This window comes from Apus apus, chromosome 1 (assembly GCF_020740795.1).
Source record: "Apus apus isolate bApuApu2 chromosome 1, bApuApu2.pri.cur, whole genome shotgun sequence".
Lineage (NCBI taxonomy): Eukaryota > Metazoa > Chordata > Aves > Apodiformes > Apodidae > Apus > Apus apus.
In genome coordinates this window covers 4,134,255-4,159,847 of record NC_067282.1, presented here as the reverse complement: position 1 = coordinate 4,159,847, position 25,593 = coordinate 4,134,255, and the positions used below count along the sequence as shown (strand labels likewise).

General features: G+C 41.1%; 1 protein-coding gene across 1 annotated transcript in view; it reads left to right on the top strand.

Moving 5' to 3' along the window:
- Window positions 1–25,593, top strand: part of LOC127395132 (teneurin-4) — a gene marked incomplete at its 5' end in the record, with an annotated part of 214,884 nt that overhangs the window by 102,720 nt on the left and 86,571 nt on the right. Inside the window, 2 exons of the mRNA XM_051641606.1 lie at window positions 6,172–6,388; window positions 20,198–20,317. Coding sequence (XP_051497566.1) covers window positions 6,172–6,388; window positions 20,198–20,317 — 337 coding nt within the window. The remainder of the gene's footprint in view (window positions 1–6,171; window positions 6,389–20,197; window positions 20,318–25,593) is intronic.

Here is a 25,593-nt window from a genome sequence, read left to right as displayed (position 1 = left end):
CATAGTAACACCTCTGGCTGAAGGTTATTTGCATTCTGTTGTTGATGTTAGCATGACGGATTTTTGTTGCAGCATCCATAACTCTGTAGAAATGTTCAATTATTCAATCTCAGTGAGCTAAGGCACTGCCCGTTAAATCAGCCAACACAATTGTGGGGCCATGAAAAGTCACAGCTAATTTGAAATTTTATTAGCTCTCGGCTGATCTTGTTTACTGCAGGAGCAGCCTCTCAAAACCAGCCCTTTGCTTCTGTACAAATCTCTAATCCTTGACACCTTGTTGGCGCTGCGTGGCGGTGGGTGAGGGACGCGGAAGCCAAACTGCGTGAGGCTTGAAAGAGCAATGAGACTGCTGTTGGATTTGTGAGCACTTTGCAACCAGCAAGTGCAGCAGCAGCTCAAGGAATGCAGAGACAGGAGCCCCGTTGCTGCTGGAAAGTAACCCCTTTGCAATATAGTAGTGGCTGTGAATGTGACAAGTAGGTTTTGTTCTGGTGAGGGAATATGTCATGTTCACCTAAGCTTAATTTAGAAGTAAGCTAGAAGAGCTGCCTCTCTGAATAAGCAGTGGTGTCCAACAGTTCCTATCAGTTAATGGGTGGTTGTGTGGCTTAGGATCTTAGCCTGTTCCTGGCAAAGGAGGCTTTCAGGGAAGCTAGAGAGTCTGGTCTGGAAGGCTTGCACATGAGGAAAACAATTACAAAGCCCCTTTGGTTACTCAATGCCTGCTGCTTCCCAAGTGTCTGGGAGGGAAGGAATGTGTCCTATTTAACCAGCCACCTGGCAGATGTGGTGCTTGTCACACCAACCTTGTTTCTGTCCTAATACACCTGGAACGGGACGAGTTTGTTGGCTTTTTTGAGAAGAAATCCTCCAGCCCACCTGAAGTTCTGGTGGGCAGGGTAAGCAAAATACAGCCCTGAGTCCTCCACACTGACCCCAGTAGCTCCAGATTTTTTAAATTTCTGGTTGTTTTGGGTGGCTGTATTTTTTTTTTTCCTGCTAAGCCAAGTTCATTTCCTTCACGTCTGTTCCTCTCTGAAGGTAATGAGACAGAGCTCACAAGATGACCTCCAGAGGTCCCATCCAGCCTTACTTATTCTATGATTACATGAGCCTTAGTGAAGGGTGCAAACCATTGATCACATTGTTCATCAGACATAACAATGTCTTGCCAATGGCTGCTTTTTCACGAAGGCAATGATTTGATTTACCCAATGGTAACTCTGACATAATAAAATGTATTTATTTCATAGCGAATTGTACAAAGGAGGTTTTTCAAAAGAGTTTTATTTTTAGCAGCAATGCCAAAATGACATATGTGAATATAGGATGCATAAAATGTCTCAAAGACGTAAAAACTCATATTACATGGAAATAACAAGGAATACAAGAGATGGCTTAAAATCTGGCTCAGTGACAGATCTCTGAATTAATTTGTTAATTGGAATGCATCCATGATTGAAGTTGTTTCTCAAGGGATCCCTTGGAACTGGTTGTTGTATCCAACCCAATTCAGCATGTTTAACATTGTCTTAGAATGTAGTTTAAATCTCTCCTGAAAAAAACTTCAGGTCACCTGAGGCTTCATATAGTGGTAAATAGTGTACCCAGAACATTTTGATACAGAGTGATTTGACTCACATTGCTACGAGGTCACAGTCAAACAAAACGTGTCTTAATGCAGGAAAATGCAAGATAATGCCCCTGGGAACAAAGACAGCATGTTATACCTACAGGTTGGGAGACTCTTGAGAAGCAACAACTCAGAACAGGATTTAGAGGTTACTGGAGGTAATTGTCTCAACATGAGTTCTCAGTGTAAGGCTGTTGCTAAAAGGCTGCTGTGAACCTTAGAAGTATAAAAATCCAAATGTTGGGAAGTGGTTTCTCTTCTGTACCAAATATTGCTACCACAGCCATGTGTCCAGTGTTGGTGCCCATGCAGAAGAAAAGATGTGAAATTACTGGAAAGAGATCAAAGGGTGGCACAAACACACACACAAAACTCCAGCAACTGGAAAATAAACCTTATGATGGGAAGTTTAATCTTCCTCAGCTGTTCAGAGAAAAGATTTTGAATGTATTGTTGTTCTGTGTGGAGGGACTTGCACTTGGGAAAGACACCTGAGCATGCAGGGCAGAAGAAAATACTGGTAACCTTGCAAACGAAGGCCAAACAAGTTCCAGTGATGGGATATAGGAGTTAGACAAATTCAGCCTTGAAATAAGATGCAGTTTCCTAGCAGTAATTAAGAATTTGAATAGCTTACTGGAGGAAGTAGGGCACTCACTGTAATCAGCTGTCTTTGATATATGAGATATCTTTCTAAAAGACAGGCTCTAATTCAGTTCTGGGGGAAAAAAAATGAACAGTCTGTGTACATAAGAGGTCAGACCAGCTGATCGTAGTAGCTTCTCTGACCTTAAAGCACATGAATTACTGTAATCCCTCTGCACAGAACTTCCAAACTTGCATGGAGATAACTCAGCAATACATTTTTTTTCTCTGGTCTGAAGTGCCTTGGTTGTATTATGACTATATGTAGAATAAGGGAATTGCCACTTTTTAAAACCAAGAGCTGTATAAAAATGGCCAGAACTGAGAACTCATTGTGCTGCTTATCTGTCCTCTGGGAGCTAATGGAGTTAGGAATGCACACGTGGTTCATGGGTCTCTGTGGCTTTGCTGCTGCAAAACTTAGGGTGCAGAGCCACTGATCCCATGTTCTCCTTCTTTTACCTCTCTCTGAAAATTTTGTCAAGAGTTTTAAGGAAATTTCACCTTCCTGCTTTAAAAAATTCCAAAGGTGTCTTGTATTATGACTTCATATTGTTTTGTGGGATCGTGCCTTGCTGTATTTTCCTTTGCTGCTGGTGCTGGCTTCCTACATTGTTATTTTGTCTTTGTGGACCATTAAAACTTGAGTTTTATTTTGCTATGATTTTATTTTTCATTAATCCATGCAGTTCCCTTGCTCTTCATTGGTAGGCAACTTCTTGCAAACACCACTTAATCCTGAGTCTTCTGATGGAGCCAGTGAGAGATGCCAGGGCATGGGAATTCATAGCTGTGTACAGTTTAATTATATCTCCTTACTACTTAGTGTAGGGCATCACTGGATCACTTGGGGAACATAAAATAAGAAAACACAAGAAAACAATATTCAAGTGGAAACATCAGTATTTATGATCTGGTTATCTCACTGTTCTGCATGTCATGGACAAAAATAGCCTTTATATTTTCGAAGCTAAAGAAAGTCTTTGCCCTGAGACTGCTGTTGACATTAGAGGGAACTGAGCAGTTAGACCCCATTTAAGCTCCTGAGGACCTTAATGACTTTAAGATGTCAGTGACAAGCCTCTCTGGTGTGATTACCCCCAACTCCCTCCATACAGACCTGAAATATGTAAGTTGAAAGACTTACCTGCAGATGTGTCCTCAGCATTTCCACCCTTAGAAAATATTGTCCTGTACATCTGTTCTTCAAACATTTATCTATTGTTTCCTGCAAAGACAACATTTCCTTGCTGTCTTGCAGCTTCAGGTCCCAAAACACATTTCTAATGCCTGGAATAAAGACAGAGTAATGAAGAGCTGTGGTACAGCTGGTTTGCCATCCTCTTAGCAGAGTGTCTGTAGCCTTAGAGAAACATTATTGATGTGTGGGAGAAAATGACAACATTTTATCTTGCTTGAAGCTGCAGTCAATATAGTAACAAGGCTGGTTTGTTGTTTCTTTTCTGTCTCTCTTTATTTCTTTCCTGTTGTGTGGCTATAGATAAGTATATCAAATCTATGCTGGTCTTTAGTCTGTGAACAGTCTCTCAAACTCCATCTCAGATTTGACCGTCCAGAATCCTCCTGGCCTGATCATCAGCAAGTCACTTTTTGAATGGGCAAATAAAATGTAATTAGTTCTTTTTCATTATCACTAGTCATCAGGAGAAAAGGCAGATTGGTAGGTTTTGTGCCCGAGCTGATAAATTTTTGTGGCAATTTTGCAAGGTGTTCTAAAGATGTAGAAGTATCAGAGCAGACAGAGGTAAGGATAATGGAGGGGATTTTCAAAAGCCCTTTTGCTAATCTAACTCTGCTCCCATTATCATTAATGGCAGGTGCAGAGCACTTGTGAAAATGACTCGTGTGTGTCTGTGTGTCTCCATGGAGCAGATACTCGTTGCACTTTGACTCACACATAGACTGGAAGCTCTGGGAACGTCAAGCAGGCTTTTTGTTCAGTTTTCTGTGTATGGGTAGCCACGTGAAATGATGTTGCCAGTGATGTTTTGTAGCACTAAAATCTTCCAAGAGCAGCACAGGTGTATCTCAACTGAATCTTGGTCTGTGACATGTAAGTTATTGTAAGTACTACAGAACAATAAAGATCAGATTCTTGCCCTATTTATATTACAGTAAATTTAAAGTAATGCCAAGAACATTAGTGAAAGGACTTCTAATTCATACTGGTGTAAATGGGATGAAACTGAAATTCACCATCTATTATAATGACAAACTGTCTTGTTTTAATTCACTATCCTGACAACCCCAAATCTCATCCCACTTCAGGAGAAACCTACCTTTCAGGACAGTTTTTCTCCCCAAGCACATTCATTTCTTGGCTCTATGCTGAAGTCGTTAGCAGGGAGTTAGCTGTAAAGGTGATTTCTCTGATATATAGAGCTCCCAGGAACTACACTGAGACCAGCTACTCATTTCACACAGGTCTTTGAACAGACATCACATGGTAACAATTTTCATTTGCTATCAAAGTGTCTTGCTTAAACTGATGAGTTGGAAGTGAAGGGCTCCATATCCCATTACCCCAGAACAAAAACATCCAGTTCCCTTATCTGATTTAAAGATCTATGCCTGCTACATGCTAACAACTTTTATTTCTAAATGTGATGCTTCATCAAACCCCTTCTGAGCTTTTTTTTTTCTTTTTTTCTTTTTTTTTTCTTTTTTTTATTTCCTGTCACTTCTTTTTACTATGATGTTTGCAATGAGCAGTGGCATCTCAAAATGAGCTGGGGAATCTGCTATGGCAGTGGGAGGGAAAGTAGCTCTGTCTGTGCATCTGATGACTTGACAGATATGCAAACCCTCATTTTACTAGAGTGTGCTTGGCAAGCTTTTCTTGTGTGTTCTTCCTAGAGAAGGCTCCAGGGAGAGCACTTAGTGGCCTTTCAGTATCTGAAAGGGGCCTAAAGGAAGGCTGGGGAGGGGCTTTTTGTGAGGGCTTGTAGTGAGAGGGCAAAGAGTAATGGATTAAAACTGGAAGAGGGGAGATTTAGGTTAGACATTAGGAAGAAATTCTTTCCTGTGAGGGTGGTGAGACACTGGAACAGGTTGCCCAGAGAAGCTGTGGCTGCCCCATCCCTGGCAGTGTTGAAGGGCAGGTTGGATGAAGCTTGGAGCAGCCTGGGCTGCTGGGAGGTATCCCTGCCCGTGCAGGGGGTTTGGAACTAGATGATCTTTAAGGTCCTTTCCAACACAAGCCTTTCAATTATTTCATGATTCTATGTGTGTCCACTGTTACTGTTGTTATTATTAATTTAGTGCTGTTGAAAGTACAAGATTTATACCCTGAGAGTTTGAGGTAATCTGTTAATTTGTGTCTGCGTGGAATAGATGTGACTGAGGTAAAAAATAGATGGAACCTTCCCAGCAACATCTCCCTTACTTCTTCATCTATGTAGCTCAAATCTTTCGTGGGTTGCATGCACAGATCTCTCTGAAGTCATGATAGATATCATGGCTTTCTTCCTGCTGAAACTGACCCTGATAGCTTTGGTATGATGCCATGTGCTTGTGATTTGTACAAGGAACAGGACCAGTGTACAGAAGTCGTTGGTTTATGGACAGAAAAAAACCCAATCAACCAACCTCTGGAAACTCCAGAGTTATCTGAGTGACAGAGATGTGAAATGACATATCCCAGAATTAACCTCAAACATTCTTGTTTTAGCTTCTAATCTCATGTGTATGTGTGTGTTTTCATGTACACATCTTAATGAATACTTGAAGTGCTTTACTGGGGTTTTAAGGGAACTATGCAGGTGTGAATTCACGTTTTCTGTGGTTTGCGTTAGAAAGTGCTCTTGCACTCTGAAATCTGCAGCACTCCATGTTATCATAGCTCTAAGATCTTCCTTATCCTTCTGCAGATGGCCTGGTGGATTGCATGGACCCAGATTGCTGCTTGCAGCCCCTGTGCCACGTCAATGCGCTGTGCCTGGGCTCCCCAGACCCCCTGGATATCATCCAGGAGACACAAGCCCCTGTCTCCCAGCAGAGCTTGCATTCGTTCTACGATCGGATCAAGTTCCTGATTGGCAAGGACAGCACCCATGTCATCCCAGGAGACAATCCCTTTGAAGGAGGGTAAGTCAATTTTGGGTTTGTTTCAGTAAGAGGTGAAGCGTGAGCGTCTTGGTCATGGTAAGACATGGAATTGCAGCAAGATTTAGAATATGGAAGCTGTCTAAGGAAAGTAGGCATGAGAAGAATTTTGTGGCTGGTGTAGTTCTGACTGTCTCCTCACGTGCAGTGTCCTGCCAGCCAGTGAGAAAAGATGTTTCTCTCCCAATGCACATGGACAGTTGCATTTTTCTGCCTTCTCTTATTTCGAGGAGTGAAAACCATCCATTCAGCAGGCCTCTCCCAGTTCAAGTGACTGTCATTTTCCAGAATTATCTAATAAACACCAGTGGCAGACCTTCTTCCATTGACAGAACCAAAAGAGAGGGAAATTAGAGTATTTCTCTAGGATGACTATTACAGGCCTCAAAACAACTGTAAAAATCTTGCAGTCTAGGGAGGGCAACTAGAGTGATATCCAGTGTAAAGAATCGATTTTAATATAGATTGGTTTTAATCCTGAGACTATCTTTATCACTATTATCAAGAAACAGGAACTAGCAAAGAAAACTCAAGCAGTTCACTTCTGGGACTACATCTCAGCCATTTGTAAGTGTCTGGCTGCCACGGGGGGTCATCTCTTTAAAATCCTGTGCTTATACATGTGCTTATACACCATAATACATATCCTGAGGTGTCAGATTCTTAGATCATTCAGTGTCTGCCCTGGGTGTTGTCTTTCAGAAGTGGTGACCTGAGCCAGGAGGTGGTTCTCAACACTTATGTTTGGACTCTGTGGAATTCCACCCAGTCGTTCATTGCTTACTTTCAGCTTTCCCACACACAGCACTGAATCTGTTGGCACTGAAAATATACAAGCCTCATGTTTGTGTGGGTATTTGTTTCAACATTTGCACTTCATTTGTCCTCTCAGGCCCTTCTGGGTCTGACCTAATGCTCTTCCAGAGAGAACATTGCCAGCATGCCATGGGTGCCACCTCCCATGCATTACCATCTCTGGTGGTCTACAGACATGAACTACTTAGAAGCACATCAGTGCCAGGGAGTTGGCCTGATGTGATAGTTTCCCTGATTTGTCTCACTGCCAGTCCCTTCAGAGTCCAAGAAAGCTGACAACAGTGAATCAGATTAAGGCCAAACACTCATTATGCTACAAACTATTGTACTTCATCAGCATTCTGAAGATATTGCACATTCTGGATACAGACCAGTCCAGACTCTGGACTAAATGTTAGCACAGTGAATTCTCTGCTGTCAGTTGTTGTGATTTGTTGCTGTAAAATCAGACTTTAGAATATAAAATAGGTTATACTCACAATTTCATTTTTCTGATATATTTAGGGTTGTAATTCCTCAGCTAAGCTTGCAGTCAGAAGCCTTTCCACAGAGTACTCTGGCATCAGAACCACCTGTATCCATTCTGATAGGTAGAGAGTGTTGCTGGACACATGTCTGTGTTGAATTAACTTTCCATAAAACTGAAGAAGTAGAGGAGTCTTCATACATGTGTGATAAAAAAAAATACACAGCAATTTGTCTTTAAAGGCTGCTTGCATGCAGCAGCACACATAGGTAGGTGGAAATAATGGGACTTTCTCTTTTATACAGTGAATTTGTTTCTGAGCATGCCAGGAGAGGACCAGCAGAGTGACTTTGTCACTTAGGGTCACATAAACTCCTACAGGAGTTCCATACCTATCATAGATGCGATGATAGATCTCTCCGTAGGAAGGAATTACTAACCATCTGGAGACATCCTCCTAAAGAAAGATTCAGAATTCTAAGGAACACCTGCTAGCAGAAGTGTTTATCTGGCATATAGATTACCTAGAGTGAGGGCATGCAAAGATTCAAATCAATAGGAAGGGTTTTAATGATTGCTTTTCATTAACTGCAGTAGAACTAATAAACGGGGCTTCTTGTTCCATTTAAGTTAACATGAAGAATTACACAGAGATAGTGATGATTTATGAGGCTGCCATTCTTAAAATACCAGCATAGGGGATGCATCACTAAATATGGTCTGCAGATATGTCACCTCAAGCTGTGATTGTATTGCAACTCTCAAGTGAAATAACTTGACTCATCACAAGAGTGGTTGCAAATAACAGTGAAGGACCTCAGCATTAAATACATTTTCCCCTGAGACAGCACCAGAGCACACAGGCCAAGCGTACCAGTCTCCTGGGTTGCTAGAAATGCCATTACTCTTTTCACAGTATCAGAGGATCACTCTGGTTGGAAAAGACCTTCAAGATCATTGAGTCCATCCGCTACCCTAACTCTGCCATGTCCACCACTAAACCCTGTCTGCTGGCACCACATCTGTCCTTTTAGATGTCTCCAGGGATGGTGGCTCAACCACCTCCTTGGACAGCCTGGATCATCAAATCCAGCTCCCACCCCAGATCCCTTTTGGGATCTTGAAAGACATTGTGTGTTCCTATTAGTTCTTAAAGATCCTATAAATCTAGATAAACTCAACCTTTGCACGTGTTTTTTGCTTACTTGGCTTCTCTTTGCAGTTTCAATTGTCTGTTTTCACTACCGAGAAAGATGAACCTTCACACAGCTGTCTCTTGCCACCCTGGAAATGGCAGTGGTTCCACAGTGGTCAGACAGCGACTAGTCCATGGAGGAGCATGGGCTGGGACTGTCTGGGACCCAATTAGTCTGGGCAAATGAGACTGACTGTGTTTGCATGTGTGGATGTTCTCTTTCTTCAGTAGCATCCTCACCGTTGCATCTCCTCCAGTTGCTTTTACAACAGACAGATAATAATATCCCTCTTATCCATGGAACTGCTTGGTGTCTCCATAAAGATCACAGCAACAGCTCCATCTCTCCTTCCAGCTCCTGGAATAACTTGCCCAACAGGAGGGAGGGCAGGAAATCTTTTTGTTCAAGTGGAGGGCTCCAGCATCCTGCCTTTGAACTTCTTTCTGTTGTTGCCACTGTCAATCGTTAAGTCATCTCCTTCTTGGTGTAGATCAGGACTGTAGATTGCTGGCCATGGGATATCCTACCTCTTTCTGTCCCAGTGCCATCATCCTCATTGGGCAGGATTGGAGCTGGTTCCATGCCATGTGCTGTGAGCAGTCTCCCATAAGCAGGCAAGACAGAGGTGACATGGACTTCGATGTCCTGCATACTTGATGTACTGACAAGACACCTGTGGCACAAGCATACTCACCATTCAGGTCAGGAAGCACAGCCTACTGCTTAGGGCTTTACCAGGTCATGGCTGGCTCATTATCTCCCCTGGGGGAACCACAGCACATTTGCATTCCTGCATGGCCTGTGCAGAAGTGGCAGCAGTGTGAAGATGACTGAATAGCTATGCAATATATTTCTTGGGCTTCAGAAGCACAGCTCAGCTACCCTTTAGAGAGAAGAGCAGTGCAGATCACCTAATGGATACAAATAAATGAATGCTTCATGACAGCTAGCCTTTGAGTGAATTTATTATTGAATTACACTCCAGCTTTTTAAGAACAAGCTGAGCTGACAAGCTCTCTCACCACTGCAGAAGAAAAAGGAAGACAATGATAAATTACACTGATGGATTAAGGTACAGGCCTTGTCTCTTTCAAAATACCAGCAATTATATATCATTCATGTTTGGGAAGAAGAAATAATCATTGCCCATATTGAAATGAGTGTTTATGATGATAAAGCAAGTAGCTAAATTAAATTCTGAATGCACAGAATGTCTTTTCACATCATTTTGATGAACAGATAACAAGTACTCTTCTGCTACTTGATCGCTCTTGTATTGATTTTGAAACCACTTAACTCTTGCTGTTTGCTTTGTATTTTTAAGCCATTCTTAGTTGTCCATCACCATAAGGAGGAACACAAGATGCAGTGGTGTCAGGTTGTTGACTTTCAAGTAGGATGCCTGATGTATTTGTTCTCTCTTGAGGGACAGTGTCACAAATTTGCAAGAACAGGCTAAAGTCCTGATCCACTGAGTCTTCTACGTTAAATGTTGGCATAAGATTAAAGTACCTCAGAAAACCATGTGCAGAACTGGAATTTTGGATAAAGAATATTTAAAAAAGAAATCAGGTGTTTTTTAAGTAGGTTTGTTTCATACCTCTTCATTTTTGGGATACGTTGTATATATCTACTTGCTGCCAATAGCATTAACCCATCCCAATTACATGGTCAGCTAGAAATGACCAACTGAGAGCAGGATGTGGTGTCAGCTGCAAGAGAATCCCATTATTGCCCTCAGGTCACTAGACTGAGTACAAAAAATTAGTAAGTTCCCATGGTTTAAATTTCTGGTCAGAATTAAATTTACATATTTCTTTTTCCATTACTGCATGACAAGGTGTCTGAAAACCTGTCACTCCACCTCCCTGTGTACCCCTGATGCCAGGATGTACAAGGCACCTTGCTGATCCAGCTGGGGAGATTACAAAAGCACAGTTAGATGCTAAGATAGATGGGCATGCTATAAATGCATGTGTGCACTATTTGACTATAAATAAATGGGTGTTTTTATATTGTCATACTTAAACCTCATTGATTCCAAGCCCCATCAAAACCAAAATTGTGAGTATTGATGAAGACCAAAGAACAACAAAGAGAGCAGTGGAGGATCACAATGGCTTTCAGAATATTTTGGTATTCCATTTGGCTCAGTTCTGAGTGATTTCAAAGAATATTATGATGATATCTTAGTATCCTTCAGGGAAGACATTCAAAGCCACCTTCTCTTTTCCTTTCACCCATTCCTTCCCACACCTGGAGACCTGCAGGTTCAGCCCAGCAGATCTTCCTGAGACTCCTTCACAGGGAAACCAAAGTGTTTTCTGTACTTTCTCCCTCAGGAAAAATGTGATTTTGGGACAGGAGTGTAAAAACCTTTTCCAGATAAAGACAAGTTAGAAGTCAGATGACTCAGACTCACCAGGTGTGGCTTTCTGATGATGATTTCTCTCGAGGTGCCTGGTCTAAACCTGTGGCTTTGGGCAGGCTCCAGCTGGATGTGGGGCTGTCAGGGAAATGCCATGGAGGTCATATGCACTTGCTGAACTTCAGGCACCTTGGAGGCTATGCAGGAGCTCGTGGAGCACAGCAGCTCCACAGCTTAAAAGAGCTTTGAAATATAAAGGCTTCACCTGTTTAAGACTGTGCCATAGTTATTAGACACCATCCAGTGTTCCTGAGAGTGAGCACCCATGGCACACCAGGGTACCTACATTGATGGGAACAAGGTCATATTTTCTGTATTTGAAACCAAATTAGCACAACACCTCTTCAAACCCTCTCCTTACTAGCACTACTGTCTTCCAAAGGCATCACTCTGCTTTTCTTGATTTCTGCTTAAATGAACTAGTTCTAAGCTATAAATCATAGGTTTTGAAATATGGGAGAATAATGAGGAATGTTCAGAGATGTAGTGGGTTTTATGTTGGTAATTATTCCTTTTAAGCACAGGAAAGCATACTTTTAAAACTTACCTTTCAGTGTACAGGGCATATATAGAAATATACACCTTTTCCAATGTTTGCCTTTCCTCTTTTGGTTTTAAATTATATAGTATGACATTATTTCAGCATAAAGTGATTTTGAGTTGAATATGGCATTATTTCCACATAATAAACTGATGCAATAGATGCAGTTTACTTGCATGTTATGGAATTAGTATCCACAGGAATGTATGAAAGCGAAGTTCTCATCCATTTTCATGATTCTTTCCATAACATAGATAGTGTAATCCTAATGTAATTATATTCCCCTTTCACAAGTAGAAGGAAGTTTGGTTTACAGGCAATACAGAAAGTGGGGTGCAGTTTTAAACAAATATTAAAAACCATTGGATATTTATGACCAAGCACAAACTCTTGAGTAGGATCTTCTCAGTGGGATTTGGGCAGGCTTCCAGGATCAGGCAAGGCAAGTGATATAAATGTTGCACCATGATGTCCCTGGGATTAGAAGGTCTCAGGTGATACCTGTGTACCTTGGAGCTCTTGGAGTGTGTAGAAAGCAAAACCTGAGCCTTCAAAACTCCCAAGCAGAAAACCAGAACTCCTAATGAGTTAAGTACCTCCTGGACTACACAGGTGCTGATGTGCACATTTGGTTTTAGGAGTCTAAACTAAGGTGTAGATCCTGATGCATCCTTTTGGACCTGGCACGTAGATATTAATATTTCTTCAATATTCAAGGTACATTCATCTGAAAAAAAAATCAGCCTAACATTGCTCGTTGATGGACTTGACTGGCATGATAACTATGAGCTGAGTCAGTATCTCCATTTGATATAATAACATCACTAGAAAAGCATAGCCCATTCAATAGGGAAATTTGATTATTTCATTACTGCGTAAGGCTTCTTCAAATTGAATACCAGCTTACTCTTGTAACTACTCTCATGTGGGACCCTAACACATTTATTCTGCAAAAAAAGCTGAGTCCAAATACTGGTTTAAACGTTTTCAGTATATCAGGTTGAGATTGTCCTTTACTTGTTAAATTGGTTAATACCTCCTACATAAAAAAAGCAGTTTTTAAATCCCAATCATAAAATCTTATATATTTTATTGAGCCTTTTTTTTTTTTTTTTCTTAATTCCTTTGGATCATTACAAAGCTGTCAAAAAGCTTCTATGTAGTTAAAGAACTTCCCCTGTGATCATCAAAAAGAAAACTCATTCTATAATTAACCTGGAAAGAATGTATTTTTCCTTCTGTCCTGTTTAATTTTCCTTTCATGGTGCCCCAAATTCGATGGAATGAATTGCTTGTATTTTGGGTCTTTTGCAGAGCTGAATACGTGGCCAGAGCTTACAAAATAAATACCAGACATAAAATACTATAATAGTGCAGTACAGAAGTGGTAAGTTCTGCAGACATTTTTTGTGAAGACTTGACGTGAATACATTATTCATCTCTGAAAGTTATTGCACCATAAAGTCTTTACCTCTCATAGTAATAATGGTTATTGGATCACTTCTGAAAAATTATGAAATAAGCATAATTCAGTATTAGGTGGAAATATTATCTTGCACCGTATGAGCTCCTGAACACTTGACTTGGATTTTGCAGACCTAAAAAAAGTAGGAGTGTGATTTTGTTCCTTTGAAGTCTCATGCAAAGCAAGAGAGTGTTTATTTGGTTGTACTGGAGTAAAGGAGAGAATCACCAACTTTTAAAGCATTACTTAGTTAACCACATTGTGAAGAAATGGATTTTTCACTGGACCTTTGTAGTAAAGCACAGCTCAACTTTCCTATGCATTGCATTCTTATAAAACTCTTTTCTAAAATGCTTTAACTTAAATAGTGTACTTGGAGACTGTTTTATAATTTAAGAGACCAGCATCAGTGTCTTTTCCTCTTTATTTAGTTCCCGAGCAGCCTTCCTGTATCCCTGATCCTCCCACCTTCCCATTATAGCTCAACTGAGAAATCTTGGGATGCAAAAATAGTGAATCAATGAGGCACAGAGACCCAAAATGTTTTGGATGGCATAAATGGCATCTCATTCCAACAGTGGCCAGATTGCTTGGCAGATCAGAGGAATATTGGGCTTTCATAAACAGAAAAAGGACACACATGGAGTAGGTGTATAAGGTTCAAATCTTGGGAGAAGTTTTCAGAGCAATAAGAGTCTGAGCCTTTCAGGAACAGAGCCAACAGAGAATTGTTTTGACACCAATGATCATATATTTGATCATGGGTTTCCTGGAAGTGGTCCTCAAACAATGCTACATTTTGCTACTCAACTGTCATGCAGTACAGGTGACATCTTTTCCTTTTAGAGGAGCTACAACGAGCAGTCACTAATATTGTAACAAAGATGATGCCAAAGGAGGCTTTTGAGAGCCACCGGTTTGGAAGTCTTTGCAGAGCAGAATGTGGAAAGCTGCCTGCAGAGCTTGAGAAACTGGGCAACAGCTGCTCACAAAACCAATCCTGCTCATGAATGCTAAAAACATCAGATGAAGAAGACACACTATTTTGAGGCTATGAGGTTAGATTCTAAGAAGACAACAAGAAGAAAAATATGCATCTAGAGCTATTATTGTAAATCTGATTATTAAGCACTTTCCTCTGTACTTCAAATACCAACTTCATTAGCCACGTTTGTAAGTGTTGCTTTTACCCCTGTCTTTCTTGAGACAATTGAAATGATTGCTTTCAGTGAAGCATTTAATTCAGTTGGCTTTACTGTGTGTTTTGTAGAATATCTAAGGATGTAGAAGCTTTCTCGCAAGAGGTTAACAGTTAAGCACCACAGCATATAAAGAATCATCAGTATCTCCTCACCCTTCAGTGATAGGACCTTGTAAATAGCTTCACTGAGTGGGTTAAACAACCAGAGCAGATATTGTTTCTTGCTGCAGACAACTTACAATTTACTTTCTTTTATTACCTCTGGTCAGAGCTCTTATACATTATTCTCTTCATCATCCATTCTTTTTCTCCTGGGTCCCCCCCTCCACCAGCTGCTCAGAAAGCTGAGTGGCAGGGTCTGTTGCAACCCATGTCTGTCAGGGCCACTTTAGCAAGTCCCTGTTAGGGACTTGGTCTCATGTCAGCACATTTAGTCCCTTTTCAGGTTGGCACTGGCATTCTGGTGCTTCCCTTATTGGAGAGCTCCTCTGCTAAGCCTAATTAATGATTTGTATCCCAGCTGCCCAACATGTGCCAAACCCTTTGAGAAGCTCACTTGTGCTGTCCATCATGGTGTGAGGGTCTTCCTGGGTGACTACTCTTTAATTTCCACTTTTTGTTCACATAAGCTTGCCTTTCTTGTTTAACAAGGAACCTTTTAGCAGGATCTTTTCCATTTTTGCTAACCTTAATTCTTTAATTCAGATGGCAGCCAAGATCAGTAGGTGGGTTTCCATTTTAAGGTTTTCCTGCAGATAAACTGAACTGAAGAAGCCAGACAAGGATTGACACGGTTCAAGGCATGACTACCAGGAGTTTTTTCTGCACATTTAAGAAGCAAGTGGGCAGGACTTTTTTTTTTTTTACAGGCAGCTTTTGAAGGAAATACTGCCACAAGCAATAAACTTGAAGGTCTGTATGTTCTGCTGTTTCTTGTCTTCTTTTGTCCTTCATCTGTCAGCTCAGGCATTTTCTCTGTGTCCATGTGTTTGATCATGATGCCCTTAGCTTTTTCTTGGCATTCTACCAGTTTGCCTGTCTGTCCTAGTACTAGTCTGCCCTGAGGTTGTTTAACATGAGACAAGTGCATTCAACCCAAAATGGACGAGGTACATTTTGCTGCATTCTGGGTTATTACCAAGCAAAAAGGGCAGAGCAGCTAAAGCCAGGAGACTGTGTTGGTAACAAATGACTGCATTTATAGGCACTTACCAGCAAGGTGCCTGAGCATCTCACAGAAGAAGTGCTATGAGAATGTAAAAATCCCTATGCAGAGGATTAGTAGATTACTACAATTATCCTTCTAATGTCTCTGTAAGGAGGGGCTGTGCCTTGATTGTTACTTCACAGGTGGAGTACAAAGACACATACAGACCAGCTGATATGACCAGTGTCACACAGAAAGTGTGTAGCAGAGGAAGTAATAGAACTGAGATGACCTAATTTCATTAACAACTCTACTCCCAATGAGTAGTAACTTTCTAGATCTTTGCTCTGTGGTGCTCTGTTGAAGTTTCAGCCAGAGCAGAAGGATAAATCCCATATATATGAATATATATATGCCAATGAAATATGAAATTGGTAAGTTCAAAGAGATGAAGAGTGTCAAATTAAAATATTTATTATTAATAACTTGGCTGAAGGTGTCTAAGCAGTCATGATAACCATCTCCACACATCTGAAATGTTTAAAGAAGGCATCATGAGTTATGGTAGAAATATTTTGAGGAGCTGCAGAAATTCATTAGGATGAAATTTCCCATCGTGCCTATCTTCAGTCAAGGAAGGAATATACATTTCTTGCAGCAAAAGAAGTTTAGGATACATGGAATTTTCTTTTCCCAATGAAAAATGTTTAGCAGCAGCAGTATATTTTTCTATTTCCAGGTACCAAGCACAGTGTCAGCAGAAAACATCTATTAATAGGAATTATTGGAAGAACCAATGTCTGAGTTATGAGACATTGCATCAGAGTCCAAAGTAAAATCTTTAATGTACTCCCATAATGTTAAATGGCTCTTGGGGAATTTGCTTTTCTGGTTTCTTTTCTAAAACTGTTTTTGTTTGGTTGGATTTTGTTGACAGCCTGTCAAACTTTATTTGTATCTGAGCAATGGAAAAGTAAAGGCATCAGTGCACTCCTGTCTGATTTGCCCCTCTGGCCTAGGTCCCAACAGGAAGACTGAAATGCATTTTCTAGGGAAAAAAGAATGACTTCCTAAAGCCATGGTGTAGAATTGTCTTATACACCATCTGATATTCTAGGTAGCATTTTTTGCTCATTCAGGGAGGTTTTTATGGACAAATTCTTTATTAAAAAAAGAAAAATAAAAAGGAAAAGTCTAATTAAAGAAGAAGGAAAAAAGTAGACTGCTGTTCACTGTAAAACAAGAATCATTACAGCCTGGTGAAAAAGTAATGAAACAAACAAACAAACAAAAAATCCAGAAAACAGAGGCAATAGGTGGAATGCCTTAATAATTCAGTGGGCAGATAAGGCTCCAGCTACAAGAAATTCAATTTTGTTCAACTGCAGAAAACACTCTGAACTGGCAGGCCTAGACTGATGGAATACATCTATTCTACTAACATGAAAGATAATTTTATGTAAATATATTGGGAGACCTTCTTAGCAGAGCTGAGTGTCTTAGCAGTACCACTTAACTTGTTTGTAGGGTAATTGCATTTAGACCAAGGTCTTCTGAAGGAAATGGCTGATGGAATTAGTATTAACCAGGTTCCTGGGGAGCTTGGAGTGTTGAGGGTAGTCGATCTTGCCTCCAGAAAGGACATATCAACACTAGAGAAGCCAGCTGCTTCCAAGGCACTGTATTAACTGTTTTTCCCAAGTGGGGCAAGTTTTGTCACCCAGGGAAGAAGAAGATTTGAGACTCTAATTAGACAGAGTCATCTTTGGTTTCCCTCCAGCTTCTATCCCTCCAGCTTTTAAATGAATTCAGATTTGTGTGTGTTGCTCCAGTTCCTTTTGTTGTTGTTGTTTTTCTTTTTCACTGGGGTTTGGGAAAGATGTCCCCTTTGTGGGAACATCTTTTCTTATATTATAAATAATAAAGCTATTGTCCTCGGGAGGATGGTGGATGCAGCTGGTCTTGCTGACGAGTTGCTTCTCTGAGAAGAGATGCCAACATCATCCCAGTTAGTCAGCACGTAGATGTGCTAATGGAGTGCAGTGCTGTGAAGTGTTGTCTACAATGGAAACTTAGTCTCCTCGTGGAAAGTAGGAGTTCAAATGCATTTGTTACAGCTGCCAGGGCAAGAAGAAGCTTTGTACATGTTGTGCTGGTGCACATTATTGAAGAAATAGTTGTCAGTGACATGTAATGGACCAGATGCTTGCTGATATAAAGCACATCCCCCCATTAACATGGGGTGAGGATCCAGGCCAATGTGCTTGCAGTGTTACATCAAAGTTTGCAACTGCTTGAACATATGTTTTGTGTATGACAGCCTGAGACACACCTGCAGTGTTGTATTTTTTCCCTTTGTTTGCTTTTAACTCTTGGAATAAAGAAACAACAGGAGGAAGTGTACTTTCTAGATTCACAGATGTGCATGACTTTATCTCTCAAGTATTTAAAAACATTAATAGTACCAGGGTTGGCTTGAATATGTTATCAGAAATTCAGAATACTGCATTCCTCATGCTCAGGTCTTAGTCTTCAAGCAAAAGTCTGTAGTGATTCCTTGCCTTTCACAAAATGTGCAGCCGTTTGATGAACAGATGAGAAAAGACAGTTTCAAACCCTTCCCCAGGATTCTGTAAAGGGTGGAAAAGGAGATGGGGCAGCGTGAATGGGATCGTGGAAAAATCTGGGAAGAGGGGTATAGCTACTGCCCTTATCTCAGACATGTGCTTAGACATACTCAGTGCCAAAATGGCACTACACTTGGTGACCTGTTGACTTTAGTGGGACTATTCCAAGCATTGACATTTTTCCAAGTGTATTCCATGGCATTGTGATACTTTGAGTTACACTTTGCCTGCTTGTTAGGGAGTGATGCCCCTATTACTGTTTTGGAGTATTATTTTGAACTCATTGTGTATGGGAAGCTGAGTTAGACCCTTCGATGGGAGAAGCAATAAAAATATTAATAATATCACCTCTGAGCTGAGTCCAAGTCTTTTCCTACATGATCCCTAACAAGTCAGTGATGATATATTAGAGGAAACTTGGTGACAGAAAAATTAATTCCTTTATCTCATTTTCCTGTGGCCTGTTCCAAAATTGTATGTGAATCCAGTCACATTTTAGAGTGCCAACACATTCTGGTGACACTTTGAGAATTTTCATTAATATTGGAGCTCTTCGTTTACATCAGTAGGAGTTTAGTTTAAGAGTCCCTGACAAATTGCCTGCTTTCTGTACTATGGAATATACAAACAGTGAAACTCTTCTTAAAGAGAAATTATACTTTATCTCCTTGTGTTATACAGTATCAGCTTTTTTTGGGTGGACTGTAAGAAAATAGCTTGATTTTTCCCTGATGATCTGTGTTAATGAAATTACCTTTACTAAATGTTGCAGATATCAGTTTTCCTCAGTGGACCAGTAAAACAACACTTCCCAGTTGCAGTGAGCAGATAGCAAGCACAGCTGGCGTGATTTACTCTAGCTGAGATCTGGTCCTGCACCTGTAGAAACACTGGCTTTCAATCTCTGCTCTCCAGCAGGACATCAGTTAGGAAAATCACTCACTGGGCCACGTTAGCACTCTGACACCACAATTTGCTATTGCTGCTCAGAAAAATACTTACCTTCAGCCAAAAATTGGGTTCAGACACTCTTACAGACATGTGATGCTTTGTCTTTATAGGAAGCAGCTAAGGTAGAGCTGTGGTAATGACTTAGAGGTCTGGAAACAGGCTTTGGAATGGGAACCTAGAAAATCTGTCTTTGGCTTTACTGCAGACTTTCTGACTGACCTTGGAAAACTGAAAATCACTCTGTGCTTTATTTCCTCTCTCTGTAAAATTCCTATCTAGTGGTATTAATCAATGTTTGTAAAGATCCTTGAAATCCTTACATAAAAGAGTACATTACAGAGCATAGAGTATTTGGGATAGATGTGGCCTTTAAAATAGTGCAGTCTACCAAATTTGGAAAGAAAAAGCCTGTCCTGTTAGCGTGCTCAGTTTTCTAAGCAGTTTGTAGGGGAGCTATCTGAACCTAGCAAATTATCTGTCATGTTTTTCCCAAGTGTGGGAGAAATGAGCTGCCAGGCCTTGGTCAGGGTGCTTCTGTGGCTTTTGTGCCTTCACTATGTCTGTGCAGTGCTGGGCAGGTTTCTGTTCTCTTTGATTCTGAAAATGTGCTTTGTCCTTAATTAGGGTGATATTTTCAAGACATTGTGAAGCTTAGTTATAGAAAATTTCAATGTGATATGGTGAACCCTACAGAAGTTCACAGTTAAGGAAGTTTAAGCTGCAGTGGTTGCTTTTGAGGAGTAGGATAAAGGAAAACCTCCGTTTTGGTATCAAACGTTCTTACACAACTCCTGAGGAAGTCTTCAAGAGCACCTTCTTAACCACAAGACATTTGGCATGGCCCTCAGCTTTACAGGATTTTCTAACCTGTAGGAATTCCCAGACATGGAAGTAGAGGAAAAACTTCAGTTTGTCAAAAGAATTAAAATTTCTTACCATTTATCTCCCTGCAGACATGCGTGTGTGATTCGAGGCCAGGTGATGACAGCAGATGGGACCCCTCTAGTTGGAGTGAACATCAGCTTTGTCAACAATCCTCTCTTTGGATACACAATCAGCAGACAAGATGGCAGGTAGGACATCTTTATAGGAGTTACAGTGTTCAAGCAATGATAAGATTATTACCCTCAACACTAAGGAGAAACTCCTTCCAAGAGCATTTTTATTGTTGATGGATTTTGAAGGTGTTGATCCATTATTGTTAGTTGTTCAGTTCTTATTATTTATTATTATTATTTACTTTGTGTTATCACCTAGCATCTTTATCCAACAAATGAGCAATGCAGTGACCATGCACATAAAGAAAAGATGCCTCCTGCTCTGTTCTTGCTAATACATGTTGAAATTATTAGGGACAAGTCATTAAGATTACAGTTGTGTTAGAGGCAAGTGCTTAAAATCTGAGCAATCACACTCAAAACAAAAGCATTGCAATCTGGGAAAGTGTTTCATCTTATCTTTTGTCTGTCAGTGCTAATTGGCTCCCTTTCTTTTAAGAACAAAAATGAAACATAAGGGGTTCCAGCTGCACATGTTCTGTGTATTGACTACTAACCACGAGCACTTGGGAGAGGATTTCTAGATTTAGCACCACTCCAATCCAGGACTTTCGTTAAAGGCTTGTCTTGGCCAGAGAAGCTGATAGAATGGTAATGAAGGAGAGAAACATGTGCCAGCAACATGTGCTTAAGGCCACCTTGTTCATGCTCAGGGGAGTTTGCACCTCCTGTAACACTGGTGGTAACTAGGAGGCTTTCCAAGTGATGCTCCATCTCTTGGATGACATGAAAATAAAATTCAGATAATAAAGAGGCATCTCAGGAACAGTAGTGGTCTCCTGTGGGAAAGGATGCCTGTGGAGCTGGTGCCTTTGCATTGCCCATAGCTTAGACATCACTGCAAAAAGAAGTCTTGCACATTTATGCTGTGAATAACTCTGTCAAGCTTACAGAACCTACTGGTGTGAAAGTGAAATGCAAACTGCATTCTTCGGATCACATAGCTGTGTACAGACCAGCACAAAATCTGTGTCTGTGAGAACAGATAAATATGCCTGCAAAATTCCTGGACAAGAGTGCTTCTATAACCTTTTTCTCATCTGTTTCCTTCTCATCCATACAGTGCCTAACTACCATGTGTAATCTTTCATTTAGATTACAAGTACTTTGAGGAAGGGACCATCCTTTTGTAGGCGACTGTGCTGTACCTAGCACAGAGGGGCTTTATCTTAAACTGCACCTCTAGGCAGCAAACATCCCAGTAAGCTAAACAGGGATAGAGCACAGAAGTGAGAGCTGCTATCCCTGCTCCAGACCTTTGTAATATTTGATTAACTATTTCTTTCAAATTCCTGGGTGGTGAAAGGCAACTTCTCCTGTGCTATAAATCTCCTTTTGCTGGTATTTCAAGCCAGGGAATTTTCCTTTCACACCATGTCCTTCCCAACCTCCAACTGAGCAGGGGACCCAGGGCAGAAAGCAATGCAGCTGGAGCATCAGTATGCTCCACCAATCTTCAGTGGGCTGCTTGTTCCTTGGGGCCCTCTGCCAGCCTCCAGAAGTTAAATTAGTTTCAAGGAGCTCAGTGCTGCTGATTCAGCCCCTGACAGACCCTCAGCTCCTAATGATAAAAATGACAGAGATCAGCTGTCTCAGAGCAGGGAATCTGTGACCAAGTGGGATTCATCCTGCAGCTGGGATTTCTGTCAGCAGCTCCTGGTGGTCAGTCTAACCCCAGACACATGGTGTCAGCTCTTCTGATATCACTTTCTTCCCCTCAAATCAATCTGCTGCTGCAGAAACCCTGTGCTGGTCTGGTGCACAACTGACATTTAACAAATTCTCCAGTTGCAGTGCTGAGTCTCTTGAATCATAAAAATACCTTCCAAAATTGGCCAAGAAATACATGCAGATATTTGCTTAAATGAACAGGGCAAATAGGTAATAAATGGAGACATGAAAACCCTTATCTTAAAGAAGACTGAAATCCAGCAACTACCTCACTGGTGAGGTCTTCTAAAAATTACCTGGAAGTACTTAAGAGCATTCAGACTAAAACTGTCAGGGCCGAAAATTATGTCAGACATTCCTTATTTCTAATCCTGGTCTCACTGCTGATTTAGCAGGTAGCATTAGATGCATCTCTTAACCTTCCTAGGCCAGCCATCCAGCCTGTGAAAAAGAGATAACATTTACTTGCTTTCCTTACTGACGGGTGTAGCATTTCTTAACTACCACGTGCAAAGCACTTTCAGAAACACATAAAGAATTATTGTGATTAAAATTTTTATTCTGTGTGTTGATGGTTTTCAGTAATTTTCTGAGTAGACCATGACTCTCTTCACATCAGCTTTTCCACAGTTTTCATGTGGTGGATTCACTCTGTTTTAAGAAATTGATGCTCTTGAGCCAGAAGTAGTTTCTCAGTAGTAGTTCTACAATAGCAGACTGTGTGGATTCCCAGTCCATAGTAGTGAGCAGACATATGGGGTCATCTGGATCACAGAATCACTTGGGTTGGAAAAGACCTTCAAGATCATTGAGTCCAACCATTAACCCTACTCTACCAAGTCCAGCACTAAGCCATGTCCCCAAGCACCTCATGTAGATGACTTTTAAATACATCCAGGGATGGTGACTCCACCACCTCCTGGGCAGCCTGTTCCAATTCCCGACAACCCTTTCAGTGAAAAAGTTCTTCCTAATGTCTAGTCTAAACTTCCCCTGGAGCAGCTTGAGGCCATTTCCTCTTCTTCTATCACCAGTTACTTGTGAGAAGAGACCAGTACCTGCGTCTTTACAACATCCTTTCAGGTAGTTGTAGAGGGCAATGAGGTCTCCCTCAGCCTCCTTCAGACTAAACAGCCCCAGTTCCCTCAGCTGCTCCTCATAAGACTTGTTCTCAAGGCCCTTCACCAGCTTTGTTGCCCTTTTTTGGACACACTCCAAGACCTTGATGTCCTTCTTGTATTGAGGTGCCCAAAACTGGACACAGTATTCAAGATGGGGCCTCATCAATGCTGACTACAGAGGGACAATCACCTCCCTAGTCCTGCTTGCCACACTATGTCTAATACAGGCCAGGATGCCATCGGCCTTCTTGGCCACCTGGGAACACACTGCCTCATATTCAGCCTCTGCTGATCAACACCCCCAGGTCCATTTCTGCTGAGTAGATTTCTAGTCACTCATCCCCAAGCCTGTAGAGTTGTCTGGGGTTGTTGTCTGGGGTTGTTGTGGCCCAAGTGCAGGACCTGGCACTTGGCTTTGTTGATCATCATAGGGGTGACCTCAGCCCGTCAATCCAGTCTGTCCAAGTCTCTCTGTAGAGCTTCCCTACCCTCAGGCAGATCAACACTCCCTTCCAACTGGGTGTCATCATCTTTGGTGTCACTCTGGTTTGGAGGCAAAACAGGAGCACACCTGGTTACCAGTTACCTGGTTCCAGGGGTTACAACTGCATAAAAAGCACTGGCTTTATTATTTGGCATATTCACCACAGGAATATCTATTATTGAAAACATGCACTGACTTGCCTTAAATTCATTTAGCAAATCAGTTTACTGATAGTAGGTCAATAACTGTTTTTAAACTAAGGGACCTTAAAGACAAAATTGAATCAGTTTGTCTAGATTGGTTCCTAAGCTGATTTTCTTGCTTCAGGATTATTATTATTATTTTTTTTTGCATGACCACACTTCAGAATGAATACCATAAGAAGTTCAGTTTTAAAATTACAGTGAACTGAGCTTTTCACCCCTGTAAGTGGGTTCACTGTGTTCCAGGTGAATATTGCAGCCCTCAAATCCAGCTTCCAGTAGTGAAATTCTGGTCCTATTTAAGTCACGTTACTTAGTGTGACCAAAACTCTTTAATAATTTCAAGGTTTGAATGTCTTTGTAGCCTGATTATTGGGACAGACTTTTTTTCAGACAACAAGGCTCTTGAAGACAAAATGACAGCTCTCAAACCCCTGTATTGTCTGCATGATTCCTCTGTAAAACAAAGTGCATAGATAGATGGAAGTATTGGTCCTGGATTATAAACAGCATTTTTGAACAAAGCTTTAAATTTTATTGAATTGCCAGTTCATAGAAGTTGCAAGGCCTTAGTAACCCATGGTTGTGGGTGTGGTGTTAACAGACAGAGAAGTCTCCAGATGGTTTCAGCTTCATACACCTGACACCACGTTCAGCATCTTTGGCATGGCTCTCTCAGAAAGACCAAATACATGGATTTTCAGAGCAAAGAGATGAGAAAGGGTTACACGTTTCTGTCTTTTTGGAGCCTTCTTTGTGGATAAATAGAGAATTTCATCCTTCAGCCTGTCTCTCCAGAGTCTTTTAAGAAAAGCAGAGCAATATGACTGTACAACAAGTGTGATTTTTTTAAAGTGATAAAAGAGACATCAGAGATCAGCAGCAAAACCAGAAATAAAATTATCTCCTTCCTTCAGTCCCAAGGTGGTTTTGCTCTTGTTAAATTTAATTTCACTAAGGGAAGCTGGGAGTGTTTTCAGTTTGGGTTTTTCTGTAAGGTTTTGGTTTTAGCTTTTGTTCAGTTCATCAAGGTAACTTCAAAGCTTCACCCTATGACTCTGGGAAAAACAGCTCAAGAGCAATAGTGCCTGCTAAAAAACCACTGCCTGGCTCAGCTTTCACAGTGGCTGAAGCTAGAATAGAATAGAATAGAATAGAATAGAATAGAATAGAATAGAATAGAATAGAATAGAATAGAATAGAATAGAATCGAATAGAATCGTCTTGGTTGGAAGGGACTAAAACCTAAACCTCCCCTTGTGCAGCTTCAGGCAATTTCTTCTGACCTGTCATTAGTCACTTGAGAGAAGAGCCCAACTCCCACCTCCCTACAACCCCTTTTCAGGCAGTTGTAGAGAGCAATGAGGTCTCCCCTCTGCCTCCTCTTCTTTCAACTAAACAATCCCAGTTCCCTCAGCCTCTCCTCATAGGACATGGAGGTGGTGCTTTCCTTTCTTCATCCTGTCTGGAGGATGCAGGAAAGGCAAGGATGTTTTCCTCAGCAGGTTACAATCCCTGACCCAGGCTCAATGGCACCAAGACCCACACACAAAGGAGGGAAACTCAGGTGTTTCCAAATCAAAACTCTTTCCCACTTGCCTAAAAACTTGTCGAGCGTCATTTGTAATGTTTATTTCTTTCCTCTTGTTGCCCCTTTCAGAGTCTGGATTCATGCAGAGCAAGTTTCTCCCTCCTAGCTGAAGGGTTTGCCAAATGCTAATTGACTGTTAAAAATGTTCTCATCAAAGTACAAATGCTGCACAGCTTTGCTGGCAAGGACCAGCAAGTTACTTGTCAGGCTGCTGCAAGCCA